Source organism: Vicugna pacos, chromosome X, assembly GCF_048564905.1.
Source record: "Vicugna pacos chromosome X, VicPac4, whole genome shotgun sequence".
NCBI classification, from domain to species: Eukaryota; Metazoa; Chordata; class Mammalia; order Artiodactyla; family Camelidae; genus Vicugna; species Vicugna pacos.
In genome coordinates this window covers 91108638-91128639 of record NC_133023.1, presented here as the reverse complement: position 1 = coordinate 91128639, position 20002 = coordinate 91108638, and the positions used below count along the sequence as shown (strand labels likewise).

The 20002-nt window shown below is 38.1% G+C and overlaps 1 protein-coding gene across 10 annotated transcripts in view; it reads left to right on the top strand.

Annotated features, from left to right (window-relative positions):
- The window catches only part of ENOX2 (ecto-NOX disulfide-thiol exchanger 2), a 258174-nt gene that overhangs the window by 169236 nt on the left and 68936 nt on the right, over positions 1–20002 (top strand). For 9 of the 10 annotated variants that reach the window (XM_015238923.3, XM_015238922.3, XM_031671327.2 and 6 more), the window contains one exon: positions 8889–9023. In XM_015238923.3, the coding sequence (XP_015094409.1) occupies positions 8927–9023 (97 nt within the window). In that variant the 5' untranslated portion in view covers positions 8889–8926. Of the gene's footprint in view, positions 1–1315; positions 1385–8888; positions 9024–20002 lie in introns of those variants that run through there. The other variant, XM_072956360.1, reaches the window with a different exon arrangement.

The window sequence follows — 20002 nt, the reverse complement described above, 5'->3', positions numbered from 1 at the left end:
CACAGTATTGCTCCATGAGCAATAAATACCAAACCTGGGTAAACCCTTGAGCCCCAGACTTAATGTAGACCCAAAATATGATTTATCCTGCTGTTTCCTTTCCCTTAGCCAGAGAACAGAAAGTATCATGCTATTGAGTTTTAGGACACCCAACCCTGCCCTTGGGCCATAATCTTCCTTAACATACAATTCTTATGTGCCTACTGTATGCAAGGTCTAGTGTGTTATGCTAGAGATGGGGTTGTCTTCTGCATTCCATGCAAGGATTTTCTAGACGGCCTCTCTTTTCCTTTGGCATGATAATCCTAATGCTATTTCCAAGACTACTCTCTAAACAGAACCCCATCAGCCTACCATGGCACCTGGACTCCTCACCATAAGGATCATTTCTTTGATGTGAAGCATAAAATTAACCATTCTAAAAATGCTAATATATTCATGGCTGAGAATGGGAGGAGTGTGATCAGATTAGTCCTAGCACAGTGGCAGAAGGGAGTAGGGCATAAATTTCAGAAGTTGGGATTGGCTGCATGTGTGGTGGACGAGAAAGCATTGTGATGGAACCATGAGTATAAGGCACTCTCCAGTAAGAACATATGAAAATTGCTGCAATAGAGCTGGGTTTTTTAACCTTGGCAGTATGGACATTTGGGGCCAGATCATTGTTTGGGGGTGGGGGATTGTCCCACACATTGTAGGATGTTTAGCATTATCCCTGACCTCTACCCACTAGATGTCAGTAGCACCTCCCCACTCCCAGTTGTGACAACTGAAGATGTCTCCAAATATTACCAAATGTGCCTTGGGAAGGGTAAACTTAGCCTCCATTAAGAACTACAATAGAGGACATGGGGAGCACCCATCTGTAATGATGAGCCCTCTAGCCCTCCCAGCTCAAATATTCTATAACTTTCTGACTCCCCTAGTTTTTTTATAGGATAGTGGTTAAAAGCATGAACTGCGGAGAAAGACTGCCTGGGTTTGAATCCCAGCTCCATTGTAAGCTAATGTATGACCATGGACAGATTGCTTAACCTCTCTGTTTCTTGTTACCTCATCAGTAAAATGGGGATAATGAGAGGTCCTACTTCGTAGGGTTGTGAGTTTTTAATTAATGTAAATAATGTGCCTAGGACAGTACCTGGCATGTAATAAGAATTAAAGAAATGTTAACTATTATTAGTCTTCTTATAATTACTATCATTAACACTGTTATTCACCATTTGTCTAAGTCCTGGTATGTTCCAGAGGTCTGATGTCTCACCCAGCTTTGGATCGCTATCTTCCTTCTGCAGAAATGACTAGAGAGCTAAGTTCACGGTTCAGGACCACACAGTGCAAAGTGGTTTTAGATGGATGTGGGTCTATGAAATAGGCATTGCAGGTAAGCCCCACTTTGTAAATTCTGAGTTCTTACAGAGTTCACTTATTTAAAAGCACACTTATTGGCACATACTTTGAGGTAGTCACTGTAGAATATACAAAAGTAAATGAGGTTTATATCCCCTACCCCCAAGGTACTAACAAATATGACTGCTACATGCACATTTATTTTAGTAAATGTAATTGCCTTAAATTCTCAAAGAAATTTCAGTCGGTTCCTTCTTACCCATAAAGAATTTCTCTGTGATGAAAAATTATCTCCCCATCTCCAGACTTACCTTTCTTAAAGTTTGTATTTCTATAATTTTGATTCTCTAATATCATAGCATGGTAGGATTATAATACCCCAAATTACCACCATTTTATCTTCTTCTCTCTCCATTTAAAATATTCATAAGAACCCCACCAAAATATATTTTATCTTAATACAACAACAGAATAGTACCCTATTCTGAATAGCTTGGCATCTGCTTCTGGGAAGAACAATGTCTGTGCAGGACTCCCTTCTACATACTCATAGATCTTCTTATTAATTTGTTTAAAAGTGTTTGCTGAACTATGTCAGAAATGGTGTCTAGGCACTAGGAATTACAAGGAGGAATAAGGGATTACAGAGTCTAGGAGGAGAAAGAGCCATAGAAAGAGGTGATAAAAATATAATGTTGTAAGAGCTGTGATAGTAATGTTTTCAGTGAGCTAGGGGAACACAGGAAATAAAGGGGCTCTTTGGAGGGAGTTTAGTGTGATGGATGAGACTGTGGGCATTGGCATCAGAGCTGCCTGGGTCTGTATCCCTGTTCTACCACTTATTAGCTGAGTGATATTGAGCTGATTACTTAAATTCTCTCTGCCTCAGTTTCATTATCTGTAAAATGTAGTGTAATAATTCATATATATGCTGTATCTCTCAGTAGACTTTGAGCTCTTCAAGGGCTGGGACTACTTCATCATCATCATCATCATCATCATCCTAACTATTACCATGTCATTATTACCACTTACCAAGTGCTCAATATGACCCAGAAACCATGTTAAATTCTTTACCCACATTATCTAATTTAATCTTTAACAAATCTATAAAGTAGCTACTATCAAGTAAGACCAAGGATGAGGACTGTTTGATTCACCAGAATGTCTTCAGCATCTAGAGTGATGCTTAACACATAGAAAATGTTCAATGAACATACAGTAAATATGAAAAGAAGGCTGGAAGGCAGACTGGCAAAAAGTAAAGAGAGAAAGAGAATGAGAATGAGCATGTTACAGTCACTAAGTAGTAGAGCTAAACTCTGGTCCAAAGCCATCTGATTACCAAACCCATGCTCTTAATCACTAGACAAGGTTATTTTCTACTCTTAGGAGACTTTCAATAGATGTTTGTTGATAAAATCCTTTCCTCAACTTTGTACAATGCTGTGTAACAAAGTTCTAGCAGGCATAAAAACCAATGGATATAAAACAGAGAACAAAACAGAGAATTAGAAGATAATAAATCATCAGAGAAGAAGAGCTTATGTCTTAACAAAATATATTTGGCAAGATGGCACCAACGTAATGAACTTACTTCAAAGGAAATAAAGGAAACATTTGAAATAGTTAACTCCACTATAGGATGGGGTGTATCACAGAATGTGTGTGTGTGCGTGTGTTGTCCTCAAGATCAGATCGCTGAGAGTAATTGATGACTTAATCAGTGAAGCATAAACAATGCAAAGATAAACAAACAGATGGCAGTAGTGATTTGATAGTTATGGGGTGGTGCCAGGTTAAAGTGGATGTTCACTTCTCAATCTTTTATTCTTTTGGTGCTAATGATCACTTGTTCCTAGTGCCATATCTTCAATCAGCTTACCCAGAGGATACTCATTTACTACCACTCTACAACTTGTGTTCTCTTGAGGAGTTGCCACACAAGCAGAACAAGAAAACCAGCATAGCAGGACACTTGGTGTCCTACAGACTTGGGTGAGGTATTTTGAAGAGCATTTGACAACCACAGGCACTTACCTTCTGAATATTCTTTCCTGCTGCCAGTGAACGTAGGACTCATGGGAAAATGAGCAATCGCTTCCTTTAGTGACATGGGACTGCTTTTATAAAACACTTAAACAAATTGCTGGATGTCCATTTTTAGTCTGGAAACTGAATCCAAGACTTAACTTTTCCACATTAAGTGATGATTCGTAACAGATGTTTAGCACAGCATGTTTTGTTAGTGCAGACTTTAAATCCAGATTGCCGCCAGAGATGATCATCTGGGATTTCTCTTTGAAAGTAAAAATTTACAAGCTTACTTATATGTATGACTGTGTCTATATGGAAAAAAGATTATAACTAATAAGATCAAACTGAATTATTAGTTGGGTCCATCTATCCCTGGTTGTAACACTAAGTAAATCCCTACGTGTAAATTAAGTTGTCCTGGAGAGAGAATAAGTTTAGAAATTATGTCATCCCTTTTAAGACAATTTATCATTCTGAAAAGATATACAAATAATCACTCGGTGTCATTGCATGGATTGATTATTGTGCCCCAAATCAGTGTAAGTTGATTTCCTTCATTCACTCCAGTATTTTTTGAATACCTACTTCATACCGGACACTAAACTAAGAAATGGGGGAACAAAGATGCCCCAAACCCAGTCCCTGACCTAAAGGAGCATGCAGGCTAGCAGAAGAGAGACATGTATCCAGTAGCTATAATTCAAGGCAGTCAATGGTAAATGTTCAGTTGTTCTTGCTTCCTGGAATGCTCTTCAACCCTACTCCTCCACTCACTAACTAGAGGAAAATCCTACCCCTCCTTAAAGACTCATTTCAAATAATTCTTTGCCACTGAAGACTTCCCTGGCTATTCTTCATCTCCTCCAACCCCCAACCCCAAACACATATCTGCAAATCCATTCCAGCATATTTCATTACCCCTTCTGTATCCTGTAGCACTTGCCTTTTAGTTTTTGATACAATACTTACTACAATGATTTGTGTTTGATTGTTTATATGTCATGCCTCTCATTGTATATGGAGTTCTTCCAGAGCAGTAAATGAGTTTTGTTCATCTCTGTATTCCTAGTCCCTAGCACAGAACCTAGTACATAGTAAGATACAATAAAATGTTTGGGGAGAAGTGAGAGAATAAGCAAACATGGGAAAATCAAATTCTAGATAAAATACTATGAGAACACATAGAAAGGAGTAATTCATTCCAGTGAGGTGGCGTCAGAGACAAGGTGGCATTTGAGACCACCCTTGAAAAATGTGTAGGATTTGACAGGTGGAGATGAGTGTTGAGGAAGGGGAGGGAGGTGAGAAGGGCATTTAAAGCAGAACTCCTTAAGGATTTAAGAATCAAGTTCATTATAGCAAAATAATGCTGTTAAATTACACATGTTCCCTATCTATTCATGTAAACAAGCCTAGCAGGAACTGTAGTTGCTAATATTTTAACAAGCACTATGAATTAATATGTAGTTTGAAAATAGTGATACTATGCTGTCCTTTAAAAAAACTAATAATTTAGATCATTCTCTACTCACACCCACCAAATTAGTCCAGAGTGTGGCTCGTTGGTACATTATAAATTCTTTGATCTCGGAACTCTTTATTGAGAATAATTCCTGATTTTCTTCTATTTCCCAGGCCTGCAGAGCCAATGAGTAGCCACACTGTTACAAAAATTATTTTCGGCATGGGGGCCCAATTCTTCTTAAAAACTACCTGTTTCCACTGGAAGTCATTCTCTAGCCAGCAGAAAAAAAATCAGAGTGCAGACTCAGTAATGTCTAAAGGTCCCTTCCAGCTACAACATTCTCTAAAAGTTTGTCTCCCCTAGTTGGGGCTGGAAGTCAGGATGAACCTAATAATCACTATATAAACTCTTGACCAATGGATATTTAATGCCCCATGTTTGTTTTCTTGATAATATTTACAGAGGCTATTTCTAGACTTCTTATATGCCTACAAGGAAAGCACTGAAAACTGGGTGTAAGGACTAGAGCTCCTACAGATGGAGAAATCACCAGTTTGGAAATGTGACTTCTGATTGCAGTAAGAAATGCTTAGGGCCAGCAATCACTCTGTTGAGGGGATGGTTTATGGAGAGGAAGCATAGGCAGTATAGGGGAATAATAAAAACTAATATTTCAGAAATAATGTTTTGGACATTTATATTTGCTTATAATGACCAATCAGTGACCAAAATAGCACTTGTATAAGTAACCCAGCCAAGGATCATCCCTCATATTGCCAGGTTGGAAGGATGTGATGGACGGATATTAGCAAGCTACTATTAGAATAGAGTTGCCTTGGGGGTGTAACTGGTAGGAGTGCATACTGGGAGGTAGGAGGAAACCAATGGAAAGTTGTTGGTTTTTTTTTTTTTTGTATGGATATTGGTAATCAGAGAAAAACTTCCCAAAATAAAAGATGTTTTGTGCTCAGATGATTTACGGCTATATCTCTCCCAACTGTGCAATATATATATATATATGTATATCTCACTTCCAAGTCTTTGCTTATGTCATCCCTGCTCTGGAATGCCTTACCCCCTCTTCTTCACCTATCTAATAACTACCCATAACTCAAGATATTCTGTAGAAATCTGGACCATTCTTTCAAATCCTATCTTCTCCACAAAGCCTTTCCCACCTACTCAAACCACAGTAGCTCTTCATTCCTTAAACTTCCGTAACATTTCTTGTCTATAACATTTGACTCTCTAATTGTTTCCTAATTGTTTAATTAGGAGATACTAAATCATGGTGGCTAGAAGTACACATCTTGTGTGACCTTGGACTATATATATAACCCTTCAAATCCCCTCATCTATTAAATGGAGATATAAAGATCCCCTATCTCATAGGGTTGTTGTGTAAGTTAAATGAAAATAATGCATGCCAAGAGCTTCACCTAGCATATGGCAAGTGTTCAATAAATAGGGGTAGTAATGGATGGAGGTGATTAGAGTAATGATAATAGTAATAATCATCACCAGCATCATTGGTCTCTTCAATTAGATTGTATAACCTTTGAAGGCAGGGGCTATGTCTCCTATCTGCTTATACTCTGGTATCCTCCTAACCCTCAGAATACTCAGTTGGCCAAATTGATGTGTGTTGATTATGTGTCCAGCTCAGTAGTACTGCCTCAAAGATACGAAGTTACATCAGGAATTGTTCCTTTTCATTGCTACTGTGGAAACCCATGGATGTTTTTTCTTGGTTTGCATGTATGAGTAGTTGTATGGAAGCTGCTAAAGTAATTATATGCAACTAGACTATGAGAAGAATGGGTAATCTCTTAATCATCCCAAGCTTCTGTGGTATGTACACTTGAAAAAAGAAAACTTGGAAAACTACAAAATTCTGATGAAGAAAGTCAAAGAAGAACTAAAATAAATGGAGAGATGTTTCATGTTAATGGATAGGAAGACACAGTATTGTCAGGATGTCAGTTCTTCCCAACCTGATTCAATGCAATTTCAATCAAAATTTAAGCAAGTTATTTTCTGGATATCAAAAAAACTGACTCTAAAGCTTATGTGGAGAAGCAAAAGACCCAAAATAGCCAACATAATATTGGAAGGAGAAAAATAAAGTTGGAAGACTGACACTTCAAGACTTACTATAAACCTACAGTAATCAAGACAGGGTGGTACTGATGAAAGAATAGACAAATAGTTCAATGGAACAGAATACAGAGCCCAGAGGTAGATCCTCATAAATAAAGTCGACTGATTTTTTACAAAGGAGCAAATGCAATACAATGGAGCAAAGATAGTCTCTTCAACAAATGTGCCAGGACAACTGGACAACCATATGCAAAAAAATGAATCTAGACACAGATCTTATATCTATCACAAAAATTAACTTAAAATGGATCATAGGCCTAAATGTGAAATGCAAAACTATAAAACTCCTAGAAAACAACATAAGAGAAAACCCAGATGACTTTGAATATGGCAATGATTTTTTAAAATATAACACCAAAGTCATGATCCATGAAAGAAATTATTGATAAGCTGGGCTTCATTAAAATTTAAAACTTGCGAGAGACAATGTCAAGAGAATGAGGAGACAAGCCACAATCTTGAAGAAAATATTTACAAAATACACATATGATAAAGGACTGTTATCTAAAATATACAAAGAACTCTTAAAACTCAACAATAAGAAAACAACCTGATTTTAAAAATGGGCCAATGACTAGTAGACACCTCACCAAAGAAGATATATGGATGGTAAATAAGCATTTGAAAAGATATTCCACATCATATGTCATCAGGACAATGCAAATTAAAACAATGAAATACCACTACACACCTATTAGAATGGCAAAATCCAGAACACTGACAGCACTAAATACTGATAAGGATGTGAATCAATAGGAACTGTCATTTATTGGTGGTAGGAATGCAAAATGGTACAGCCACTTTGGAAGACAGGTTGGAGGTTTCTTACAAAACTAAATACACTCTAACCATAAAATCCAGTGATTGTGTTGCTTGGTATTTACCCAAAGGAGTTGAAAACTTATGTTGACACAAAAATGTACACACAATTGTTTATAGCAGTTTTATTCATAATTGCCAAAATTTGGAAGTAATCACCATGTCCTTCAGTGAAAAGATAATAAACTGTGGTATATCCAGACAATGGAATATTATTCAGGGGAAAAATGAAATGAGCTCTGGAGCCACAAAAAGACATGGAGGAAACTTGGATGCGTATTCCTAAGTGAAGGAAGCCAATCTGAAAAGGCTACATACTGTGCGATTCTAACTATATGACATTCTAGAAAAGGCAAAACTATGAAGAGAGTAAAAAGATCAGTGGTAGCTGCAGTTAGGGGAGGTGGGGAAGTAGGAATAAGCAGAGAACAAAGGATTTTTAGGGCATTGGAAATACTCTGTATGATACTATAGTGATGGATATATATCATTATGCATTTTTCAAAACCTGTAGAATGTAAAACACCAGAGTGAAACCTAATGTAAACTGTGGCTTTTGGATGATTAGGATGTGTCAATGTAGGTTCATCAGTTGTAAGAAATGTAGCACTCTGGTAGGGGATTTTGATAATAGGGGAGGCTATGCATGTGTAGGGGTAGGAGGTATATGTGAACTCTCTGTACTTTCCCCTCAATTTTGTTGAAAACCTAAAACTGCTCTAAAAAATTAAAATCTTCATGACTTTAGAAACAAAAATGAAGGAAAGAAAGAAGGAAGAAGGGAAGGAAGGTAAGAGTGAGGGGCGAGGGATAGAGGAGGAGAGAAAGAGAAAGAAACACTAAAATGCCATCTGGTAAACTGCTTTCAAATTCTATGACTTCCTGACAGTTCAAGCTGTACTGTTTCAACCCTTGTAAAGGGCTGGAGTTAAGACCTTATCCATCACTTGTCCATCAGTCCATTTCTGTAAAGAGTTTGCCAGAGTTTACATTGGTAAGTAAACTAGATACTGAAACCTAAATGCAACAAATTATTTTGCTTGTCATTTCTTTTTAGCTGATAATAGTAGAACTCTGAATGTGGATTCCACTGCAATGACGCTACCTATGTCTGATCCAACTGCATGGGCCACAGCAATGAATAATCTTGGAATGGCACCGCTGGGAATTGCTGGACAACCAATTTTACCTGGTATGCTATTTTTAATCACCTCACAAGTGTTTCCTTTTATTGACCATGTGGACATAAATATAACAGTATGACACAACTTATTTTGAAGTTGACATTTACCAGATTCTGCCTAGAGTGTGCATTTTTGTAATCTGAGCTTTACAGGCTGGGTGGCCAGTAGTTACTAGTATACTGCCTATTGCACTATGGGCAAGCTAGGGGTATATCTGATGCAGGATATGGTCACTGAACATTTAAATAGCTCATTGAAATAAAAATACAACAGGATTTGGCAAGTAATGTCAAAGTTTGTCTAATTTTAGAGATTTCTTAGAGGAGGCAAATAAACACAGAGCTAGGAACTGACTTAGATAGCCCAAAAATCTTAGGTTCATAAAGGGAAGGATAGCAGACAGTGGGGAACATCCCAAAGACTATTGTTGATGTTGAATAACTGTTCATATTTTTTAAACAAAGTAACCTGTAAGAGAATGGGCATGGTGTACTAACTCCATTTCCACTAAAGATAAAACCAGAAGGAAAATGCCATATCATCTGAAGGGCTTAGTTTAGACACAAAAAAGCTTCCTGGACTGTCAGAGCCATTAACCATTAAATGGGTTTATGGAGACATTAGGGAATTGACGTATCAGGAAGCCTAGGGTGCTTTTTAAAACATCGTAAACATTAATCTCCCCAGATTCACTTATTGTGATCCACCTTAAAAGCATGACAGGACCAGGCCAACCTAGGACCTTGCTACTTAAAGTGTGGTCTGCATAACCTGGGAGCTGTTAAGAATCCCAGAATCTCAGGCCACAGCCCAGACCTACTGAATCAGAAGCTGCATTTTAACATGATCCGCAGGTGATTCATAAGCAAGTTAAGGTTGAGAAACACGTTAAAGTTGAGAATGACGCCTCTTTGTTGTGCCATTTGTTTATATATAGTTAGTTACCCCCAAAATAATTTCTCAGTTCCAGCCCAGATTTTGAATCCTTGTAGGTTATAATTTGGGTGAGGTAGGCTAGGTAACAACAATACTTAATAATCTTAATAATAAATTAAGAAATGTTATTACACTGAAGCTAGGAAACAAGCATAAAAAAGCCAAACAAAGAAAAAAATATGTAAGTGAGAAATGGGTGGAGGAAAAAAGAGCTTAGATGTTCTATACGTGGCAGAGGCAAAGAACAGTCCCACCAAACTATAATTCATACCATAGACTATAGTCAACTAGCTACATCCTACTTCAGTAGACCGACTATGATTGAAATGAACAACCAAGAATTCTCTGAAGGCTAGAATGATTGGACCTTGTATCTCCTTAGGTTTGAAATGACTAGTGGTGCCAATCTGGGACCAGCAGGTGTTATGACAGGAGCCAGTATTGCATAGTGGCTAAGAATTCAGACTCTGGAGTCAGTCTGCCTGACTTTCAAGCCTGTTTCTTTTACTACTTCACCTTGGGTAGTTACATATCTTCTTTGAGACTCAATTTCCTCATTCATAAAATCAGACTACTAGTACCTAACCCTTAGGGTTATTGTAAGAATTAAATTGTGCTTAGCACAATGCCTGGCACACAGTGCATGCTCAAAAATGTTGGCGTTAAAATACTTTAAAAATAATTATTATTTCTCATAAACATTTCCAAAGCAGTTTATATTTAGTTTTTCTTCATTATTTCATTATAATAGAATTTAAACTAAAATCTTATATATTATTTTATAGTTCCATATGGGGTGGTCCTTAATCACAATCTCTTATAGTCAAAAGTGACTAGATTGTCTGATTTGGCTTAAATATTACCAGTTTATGGAAGTCTGAACTGTGTGTCCCAGGAAAAATCTTGAGGCCAAATCTGCTCTAATACCAAGGGAACTAAATATTAGCTTACATCAGATTATTTGTAAATTACTACATCTAAATATAAATCTATGCTCACAAAGTAATCTTCAGTGCTTAGTCACCCATCTATAATACGGAGCAAAAAAACGCCTAGTATTGAGAGTAAAAAAATCATCCAAGTTATCATTACAGCCCTAAAGCTTGTGTTGAGGTCAATATTAGGTCTAGAAAATTGAGGTAGGTTCTCTTAACAGTAGCTGAGGGGGCTATTTCTGCAGAGACAGTACCTTTCTTAGTATTTAATAACACAGGCCTCAAAGACAAGCTGCTTGGGTTGAATCCTGGCCCTGCCACTTGCTAGCTATGTGACCTTGAGCAAGTTACTTGACCTATTTGTACCTTAGTTCTCTCATCTGTAAAATGGAGTAGTTATAGTATGTACCTCATAAGATTGCTATGAAGGTTAAATAATATACTTAGCACAATGCTTGGTATATAATAAGCACTCAATAAAGGTTAACTGGCATAATTATTATTGCTGTTAGTCATACAACATGTTCTTTAAGTTGAAGGAAATACTAACATACTTCTTTCAAATAGCTGCTAAGCTCCCACTTAAATTGAAAGTACTTGGGTGCTGTGCAGCCACTGTCAGCTCTAATGAGTGTTCATCACATCCACCCCCGACCGGACATTTGAACCCTCAAGAGTGATTTTAATTTCTGCTTCTAATCCCTTTTCCTCCCTCTTGTTTTCTTAAGGACTATGAAGAAATGGCTTCTCAGGGTCCCCTTCAACCTTGTGATTCAGTGATCATTGAGTTATGCTCCAGGGAAAGTTACTTGACTTTTTGGAAACCTGGTCTTAGAAGTACCGATATTTAGTTTAGCAGTGCCCTTCTTGTCTTAAAAGTATATGAGGCAGTAGCACTAGGCTAAGACATACTTTGTAAAGCTATGTGTAAAACTACTTCAGTTATATGTGAACTGATTTTTCTCCTCTCCGTATTATTTTGGGAAGGCAGTTTCATCATCAAAATTAGAACATGGATTCTGAATATAGACTGCCTAAGTTCAAATAAATCCCTGGCCTGCCATTAAGTAGCTGTGTAACCTTTAGCAGGTAACTTAACCTCTCTATGCCTCAATTTCTTCATTTGTAAAAACAGAGATAATAATAGCACCTATGGCATAGGGTTGTTATAAGGATTAATGAGTTAATACGTATAAAGTCTTAGAATGATGTCTAACTCACAGTGAGTCAATGAACTCAGCCATGATTAAAACTATTATTTCAAGTTCACATCTGATATATGGCTCATAAAAAGTTAAATTATGGCTTATTTCTATTCTTAACAACAGTGATGTATAATGAATGCAGGGGTGAATTTTTCCCCGGAGAAGTACTGGACAATGGCAGGTGAAGAGAATAGTAGGTGTCCGACAGTACTAATGACTGCTCTCTGTGAATCCGGTGGGGAGTCCACAGAAATAGAAAGTTGACACCACACCCCAATAATGCCTACCCTTCTTCTTGCTAAAGTCTGGGGAACCGGGTGCCACCCTTTTATGTAATGTTTTAAATGAATGGGATAAAACATCCCCCTAGTCCTCTTCCTACTGCCCCAAATTCCTTAAAATGGAAAAGGCCGCAAATGAGCCACATAGAACTGTTCCCTGAGGTCACCCATTGATGGCTTAGTAATTCAGCTACTTTTCTGCCCCTTAGGAGGTTTCCTACTGAGCCAGCAGACTTTTCTTTGTCCGGACTCATCTGGCCTATATGTGACAACAGAAAAGGCTTTTGGCGTTGATGAAAAACAAATAATACATACGCTTTCTTGACTTCCCCCAGAGAGCTCAAATCCATACTGTCATGGATGCTGAGTCTCTTGGACACATGGTTGTCATCAGGGCAATGTCTGACTTATTATATTCATCAAGTGAGGAGCAGAGACAGGCCATCTCTGGGGTTTGGTGTGGAGCTCCCTTTTATCTAACACAGTATTTTTTTGTACAACTGCTGTTCAATAAAGTTAATCCACAATGATGGCAGATTAGGGGGTCCCCTCTGGCTGACAGCTGTCTTTCCTGCAAGAGTATTTGCTTTTCCAAGCCGGTCAAATAAGACTAATGTTAGTTTTCACATGAAGGGAGGCACCAAAAGAGAGTCAGGCTGCCTTTTTAAGGAGAGTTGTTCTGCCTGTCATCCCAGATGAATCCAAGAATGGACTGAATAAGGGATACTCGCTGAATACTGCATGCTGCTCCCTTTATTTTCCCCTCAATTTAAATATCATTAGCAACAGATGTGGAGCCTGTGAAGTCCCAAAGAAGGAGAAATGTTCTTCATTATAGTGTCTCCACTGTATTGTCTATGCCTCCTCCATAATAAGAGATGTTAGAAAATACAGACTCATGGACCTTATTCCCAGAACAAGACCCTGCCCATCTATGAGTATTGTCATTCTTAAGGAAGCAGTTCTCACTGGACCCAGCAGGCCAGCTCTGATGAGAACAGAAAGAAAGATTGAAGATGTGTGACCATGACAGGCCACTGTTTTGCAAGCTCCTCAAGGAGGCCCAGGCTTGGGTTTCTATTATTTTAACATCTTCCACAAATAGAATATGCCTTCAGTGGCAGACAAAGTTGAGATTCTGAGAGGGGAGAGCACTGTTCATCATCATGGTAAAGATTTCACCAAGAGCCAATAATATACAAAATACTATAGCAAACAGAACTAATGTCTTTCCAAAACAAGCTTGAATACTACCAAGTGATGGCATTTTCAAGACTCCCCATGGAAACTATTCTGAATACTGTGGTAGAGTGAGATGGTTCATTTATTCATACAAGAGACATTTACTGAGGCCTGCTGTACTCAAGGTACTGTCAAAAGCCCTGGGGATAAATCATTCAAAAAAAAATACAAAGATTCCTGCCCTCATAGTGACTCCAGTACTTTTATAATCCTCATATTCATATTTTCTCCCTGATAAAACCTGTTCTCATTTATGAGGTGCCTCTTGACCCTCAACAGCTCAAGGACTTCCAAAACATTTTTTTCATTTGTGCTTTTATTCACCCATCCATCCATTAAAAATATATTGAGCTAGGTCAAGAGGGTCGCAAATGGGCATGGCTCAATCCTTGCCTTCAAGTTCAGAGTCCAGTAGTAGAGGCAGCAAAGTCCATATCACTACACTACAATGTAGCAAGTTTCATAGTTGATATATGTAGAAAAGTATTGTTTTAGCCAGGATGTGATGGCGGGTGTTAGGTAGGTAGTGGTGATCAGGGAAGGCTCACAGAAGTGGCAACATTTGAACTCAGCGTCCAGAGATATATAGGAAGGCATCAGGTGAAAAAAAGGAACTAAGAACAGTCCAGGCAAAGGAAATGGTACACCAATGACCCCAAAACTGGAAGATATACAAGACTATACAGTATGGGAACATGGTTAAATATTGAGTTGGACTCTATTACCCTATTCCACAAAGTTTTTGAGGCAGCTTATAAAAAAGATTACAGTAAAAGAGAAAAGTTACAAGTGAAATAAACCATCATCAAAATATAAATGAGAATAGAAGGTGAAGACCAGGTAGGGAGGTTAATTAGAATTCAGATGTATAGGTCATAGGATCCCACCCAGTTTCTAAAGCTGAACTGCACCTGTGACCAGGTAGCCAAAACAAAAAAGGAAACCTGATCAGTTATATAATTTGCATTTTCCCCAAAGAGAAAATATACCAATCCTCGAGAGAAGTCAAAAATTTCATGGTCCTTAACACTTGTGTGTGTATGTGTTTGACACTTTAGTTCTGAAAGAATTTTTTCACAGGGATCTTCATATATAGGGGTGTACACTAAGTATAGCCCAGGACCAGTTGATACTGCTTTTCCTAGTCTACTGCAAAATGTAAAAACTAAGAATATAGTGAATTTTTCATGAAGCTAAATTTGCTCAATTGAATGGACTGTTCTTCATGCAGAGATTATAGATTTTCTATATTTTTGGTTTTAAAATGTTCTGTCTTTTATGAATTGTGTGTATGTTACCTGGAGAACTTTTGTTATTTTTCCCATGTCTTTTCTCAGCAAATTAAGAGGTTGGTGATCTTAAATATATATATATATATATATATATATATATATATATATATATATATATATATATATATAATTTTATTTTATTCATCTCTAAAGTCCAGAAATCTAGGAGCCAAAAATGTAGTGTGAAATGTCCTCACTAATGCCCTTTCAGAGGTATTCACAGCATCCCTAGATGAGAGTCAAGGGCATGACCCTGAATCTGTCAAATGTTCTAAAAAGGCAAAAACACAAAGGGAGGACTATGGGGAAGGTGGCCTAGAAAAATAGATATTTGCAAAAACTTATACTAAAGAAACAAAGCTTCACTGGTTGAAATTTGGGACCAGGGTTGAGATTTATAGGGAAAGTCTTTATGAACTGAAATTATGCCACATAACCCACCCAAGCCCAGCTTGCTGCATCGTTTGTACATGAACCAGGCTCTGCCTCAACTTTCCAACTGGCCTGAAATAAGGGTGTTGATGATCTTTTGGAGAAGCAGAACAGATATTGTTAGGTTTTGAGAGTCATTATGCAAAAACTTAAAAACTTGTATTCTGTTTCCAAGAGGGCTTGTGGTAAGTTCAAAATCATCTGTGTTCCCTCTTCAAGTTGGCTATCTGAAGTCTTTTCAAGGATCTGCATAGAGAGGAAATAGTCAGGACTGCTGTGAGTTAAAATTTCTCAATGCCCAAGCATAATTCTTAATTTTCCAATGAATTTTGTAGGAACTCTAAAGAAATAACAATAATATACCTGAACTGGAATCATAATTTTCTATAAAAAGCTTAATTATGCATATATAATTAGATCCTATTTGGAACACTTATTTTGGACTAATCTATAGTTGCATTTCAGTGATTTTGCTGTGAGTACAAACTACTTCCTGGTGCTCAAAGGGTCTCTGGAATACCTAAAAGATAGGAAATGCCTTTAATGGACTTGGGGGCGACTTGGATGAGGAGAAGTCACTAAGTGTAGGCAGAGCCTTTCTGAGGGTATGAAGGGGCCTCCAAACAGCCGCAACCAGGGTCCAGTTCTGAAAAGGCAAGCAGGATAGTAAACATATAACTCCTAAATAGGCCTACCTCCAGTTCATACATTGCCACAATTCCAACTTCTCCTGTGGGTTAAAGTTGAGACTTTAGATTTAAAACAGAGGCCTCTAAATTATCTAACTCTGTGACAATATATACATTGAGTATCTCAACTGGAAATTCTAGGTGTAGAGGTAAGCAAACCTAAGGTAGCCTCTTGGGTAGAAACATTTGAAGGCCACTACAGGTTAAGTACAGAGCTTAATCTGACAAGAAGCATCTTTTTTTTTTCCTGTGGACCCATGGAATTTGTGAGAAACAGAGGAAACTAATGATTGAGAGTATAGCTAGTAAAAGCCACCTACTGTGTGGCCTTACTGTATTAGCTTTATAAGCTTCAATTTCATCATCTGTAAAATAGGGAATAATAATATTGTCCATTCCTTAGGATTGTTGTGAAGTTTAAATGAGATGATGTGTATAAAACTTGGAAATTCATATACACTCAGTTAACGGACAGTAGTATTATGGACACCATCCTCCTTCTCTGCTGCATAAGTAGAGGTACAGAAAGAAGCCATTGTGATCTGGCCTGTCAGAAAATATGAAGGGGTGAACCATAAAATTGGCACATGTGGTGTCTTTGTCACGGATCAAAGATGGGCAACCTCTAAAGTTTCTAGTGTTTTGTAGGTATCTGTAGTCCTAGTACATCTGGTAGAATGTCCATCATCTGGCATTGTCCCAACTGGCCCTCCCCTCACAGCAATAGTACAGTGACAACAATTGCTGAAGGCAGTGGCTCTGGGGCCCTGCTGGGTCCCAAAGCACCATTTCAATAATCAGAAAAATAATGTCAATCTAGGTGGCTGCTTGGTGTACTTTCTATTTTCATTATTTGAAAACAGCTAACTCTACTAACCAGTCACACCCCACTCCTCAGGCATGCTGCATATTCTGCTTACCTATTGCTGCATGGCCAACACGTTATAATTTAGTGACTTAAAACACAATCACTTTATTACATTGTAAGATTTTTCTGGATGAAGAAATTGAGGAAGTACTTAAATGGACAATCCTGTTCCATATGGTATCAACTGGGATGCCTCAGCTGTGGTGGGCTAGTCTGGAAGTTCCAAGACAACTTCATTCATATGCATTGCACCTTGGCAGGGACAGATAAAACACTGGGTTCAGCTGGGCTCCTCCCTTCCCATTTACACTAAGGCCCTCTGCACGTCATCTCTCTAGAATGGTAGTCAGACATGTTACATTGTGACTGAAGCTCTCATAGCAAGTGTTTCCAGAGACAAATGGAAATTTTATCTCTCTTAAGGCTTGGGCAAGAAAATGGATACAACATCCCTTCTTTCCATATTTTATTGGTCGAAGTAGTTCTAGAGCCCATTCAGATCCTTAAGGGAGTGGGGCATAGACTTCACCACAGATAGGAGGGGAATCAAAGAATTTATATCCACCTTTAATCCACCACACTTGGAAAATGGAATTATGTAAAAGTATTTTGTTGTTCATCTGCCATGCTTTTCAGCATACCTGCTTCACCTTATACCTGTAATTAAATTAACTGATTAAAACAATTGTCATACTACATTGAAAGGCAGTGCTATAGTTAAGAACATTAGAGTTATACCAACCTGGATTTGAATCCTAGGTCTTGCCTCTTACTGGCTGTGTAACCTTGGGCAAGTAACTAAACCTTTCTGAGCCCCAGTTTCTTTATTTATAAAATGAAGGATAATAACAGTACCTAGACCACAGGTCTTTTGGAATGAGATTATATAAAATGCTTAGCATAGCTCCTAGCACATTGTAAGCACGCAATAAACAAAGTGATAATTGATAATAAAGCATTGTAGTTATTTAACAGTGTGGCTGTTTCCAAACTAAACTATGAGGTTAATGATTCTGTGTTACTCATTCCCTCAACCCACACCTGCAGAGGGCCTGGCATCAAAGTATTGAAGGACATATAAATGGATAGACATAAGGGTGACTGGGTGGCAGCACAGACATAACATTTGCCTCAGTTGTAGCTCCGTGGCTCAGATGTGCACAGAGAATGAAGGATGATAACATTGCTACATAACTACTCTAGGTTGAGTTAAGTGCAAGTTGCTAGGCAGCAGGAAAGCTTAAGGCTATACTGAAACATTACTTGAAATCATGTTAATAGAGCTGCAACTTTGAGGAGCAAGCTGGCCCAACTAACACACAGCATTTGCAGCATTTCCAGTAAGCTGGGACTTTGGAAAGTACATAAATCAGAAGAGGGACTAAAAACCAACATCTTATGACACTTCCACCAATGGCCATGCCAAGAGTCAAGAAGGGGGCAGGGGAAGGGTGTTAGAAGAAGAGACAGTAAAAGCAAAACAGAACAGCATATTTATTGTGGAAGGACTTTAGGCGAATACCTTGGCCTTTTCCACAACCCTTTTATAAAATGATTTCAAATCTCATTCAGAAGTTTGAATTCCCAACATAAGACGTAATATGCACTTGTTGGCTGTACTCCTCAAGGCAGAGCAGGATCTGGAAAAGGGAGAGAATTTATCGGGTCTACTCCCAATATATTTTAAATTGTTGAATTTCTTTGATTTTTTTTTCCAGATTCTGAAAATACTGTCTGAGAGCTATGATTTCAAATGGTTATTTTCTTGGTTGGTATTGGAAATTCAGGTCTACTTTGGTGCTTAATGGTTGCAGATAAACAAAAGAAATAATAAATGTGATAGGAGCCCTTGAAATATCATGTACAATGTACAACCTGCCCTCTAGCAAGCCCTTCTGGGCAGTGTACCTATGAACTGTTGGCATATTGAACATAAGGAAGAAAGGGAGTTTATCTATGCTGGCTTTAGCCATATGTCATGAATATACTTGCTTTTAAGTGAATTTCATAAAATATTAATGTAATCACACCAAACAGCCGAGTGGTGAGTACATCAGTCAGGAGTTAAATTTATCTTGTGTATTTGTTTTTTGTTTGTCTCCATTTATTAGTAGACAGTACATGGAGACAGGCGTTTCTTTCTCAGTCGAAGTGGCAGAACTTGTTTAATGAACTGATATTTCTGTAATCTGTGGTAAGGTAGAGCTGTGAGTGACAGAACTATATGAATAACAATGAGGAGGCAGGCAGAACAATAAAAGGAAGACAAACATTTCAGTAGGAGGGGGAAAATGTATGGGATTGTTTAGTTGGCACACAATCTAATCTGATCTTTACCTACTGAAAATTAACAGTTTGTAAATGGGGGAGATAATGCTAACAATTTTTCCAAAGACTTATATACAAGGAATCAAATTTTCCAAAGACACAAACAGCATTCTTAACCACAGTTCCTGTTCTACAGCATAGGAGCACAGAATGTCAGAGGCTTTAAGTTCTGCAAGATGGAAAAAAAGACCTAGGCCCCCTGCCCCCACCTGCATAGAGCCTGACATACAGGAGACTATCACAGGTGTTTGTGGGATGTGGAAGTGAATGCCTGAATCAGTGAATTTATTAGTGTGTGTATGCATGTTTTGACTGGAACGAGGGAAACTATCAGGACCACCACCTATCATACCAGAGGTTTTCATTATCAGTTCTAGCCTTCCATTCTTTGAGCTAAACGTCATTATTTATTCCTACTTTTACCAAAAAGGAGATGGAGGCACACAGATATTAAGAAACGTCCCTCAAGGTCATATAACTAGCATATGGGGAACAGTAGAGAGGTAAGAGTCACAGGGAGGAAGGAAAGGAAGGCACGCGTGTGTATTTGCATGTTGGGTGAGATAACATATGGGGGCTAAAAGTAAATTTGTTTTCAGAAAAATAAAATTTCTTCTTAGAAGAAAATATTTCCTCCCCAAATATATTCAAGGTCTTGGAGTCTCAGCATGACAGGCATGTGGGAGGATGGGGAATGCCCTAGCTCTCTTGGGCTGGCTTGCAATGGGGGATGCCCAGGTGCCACCCACCCACCTATCTGCCCAGTTACAAGACTCCTT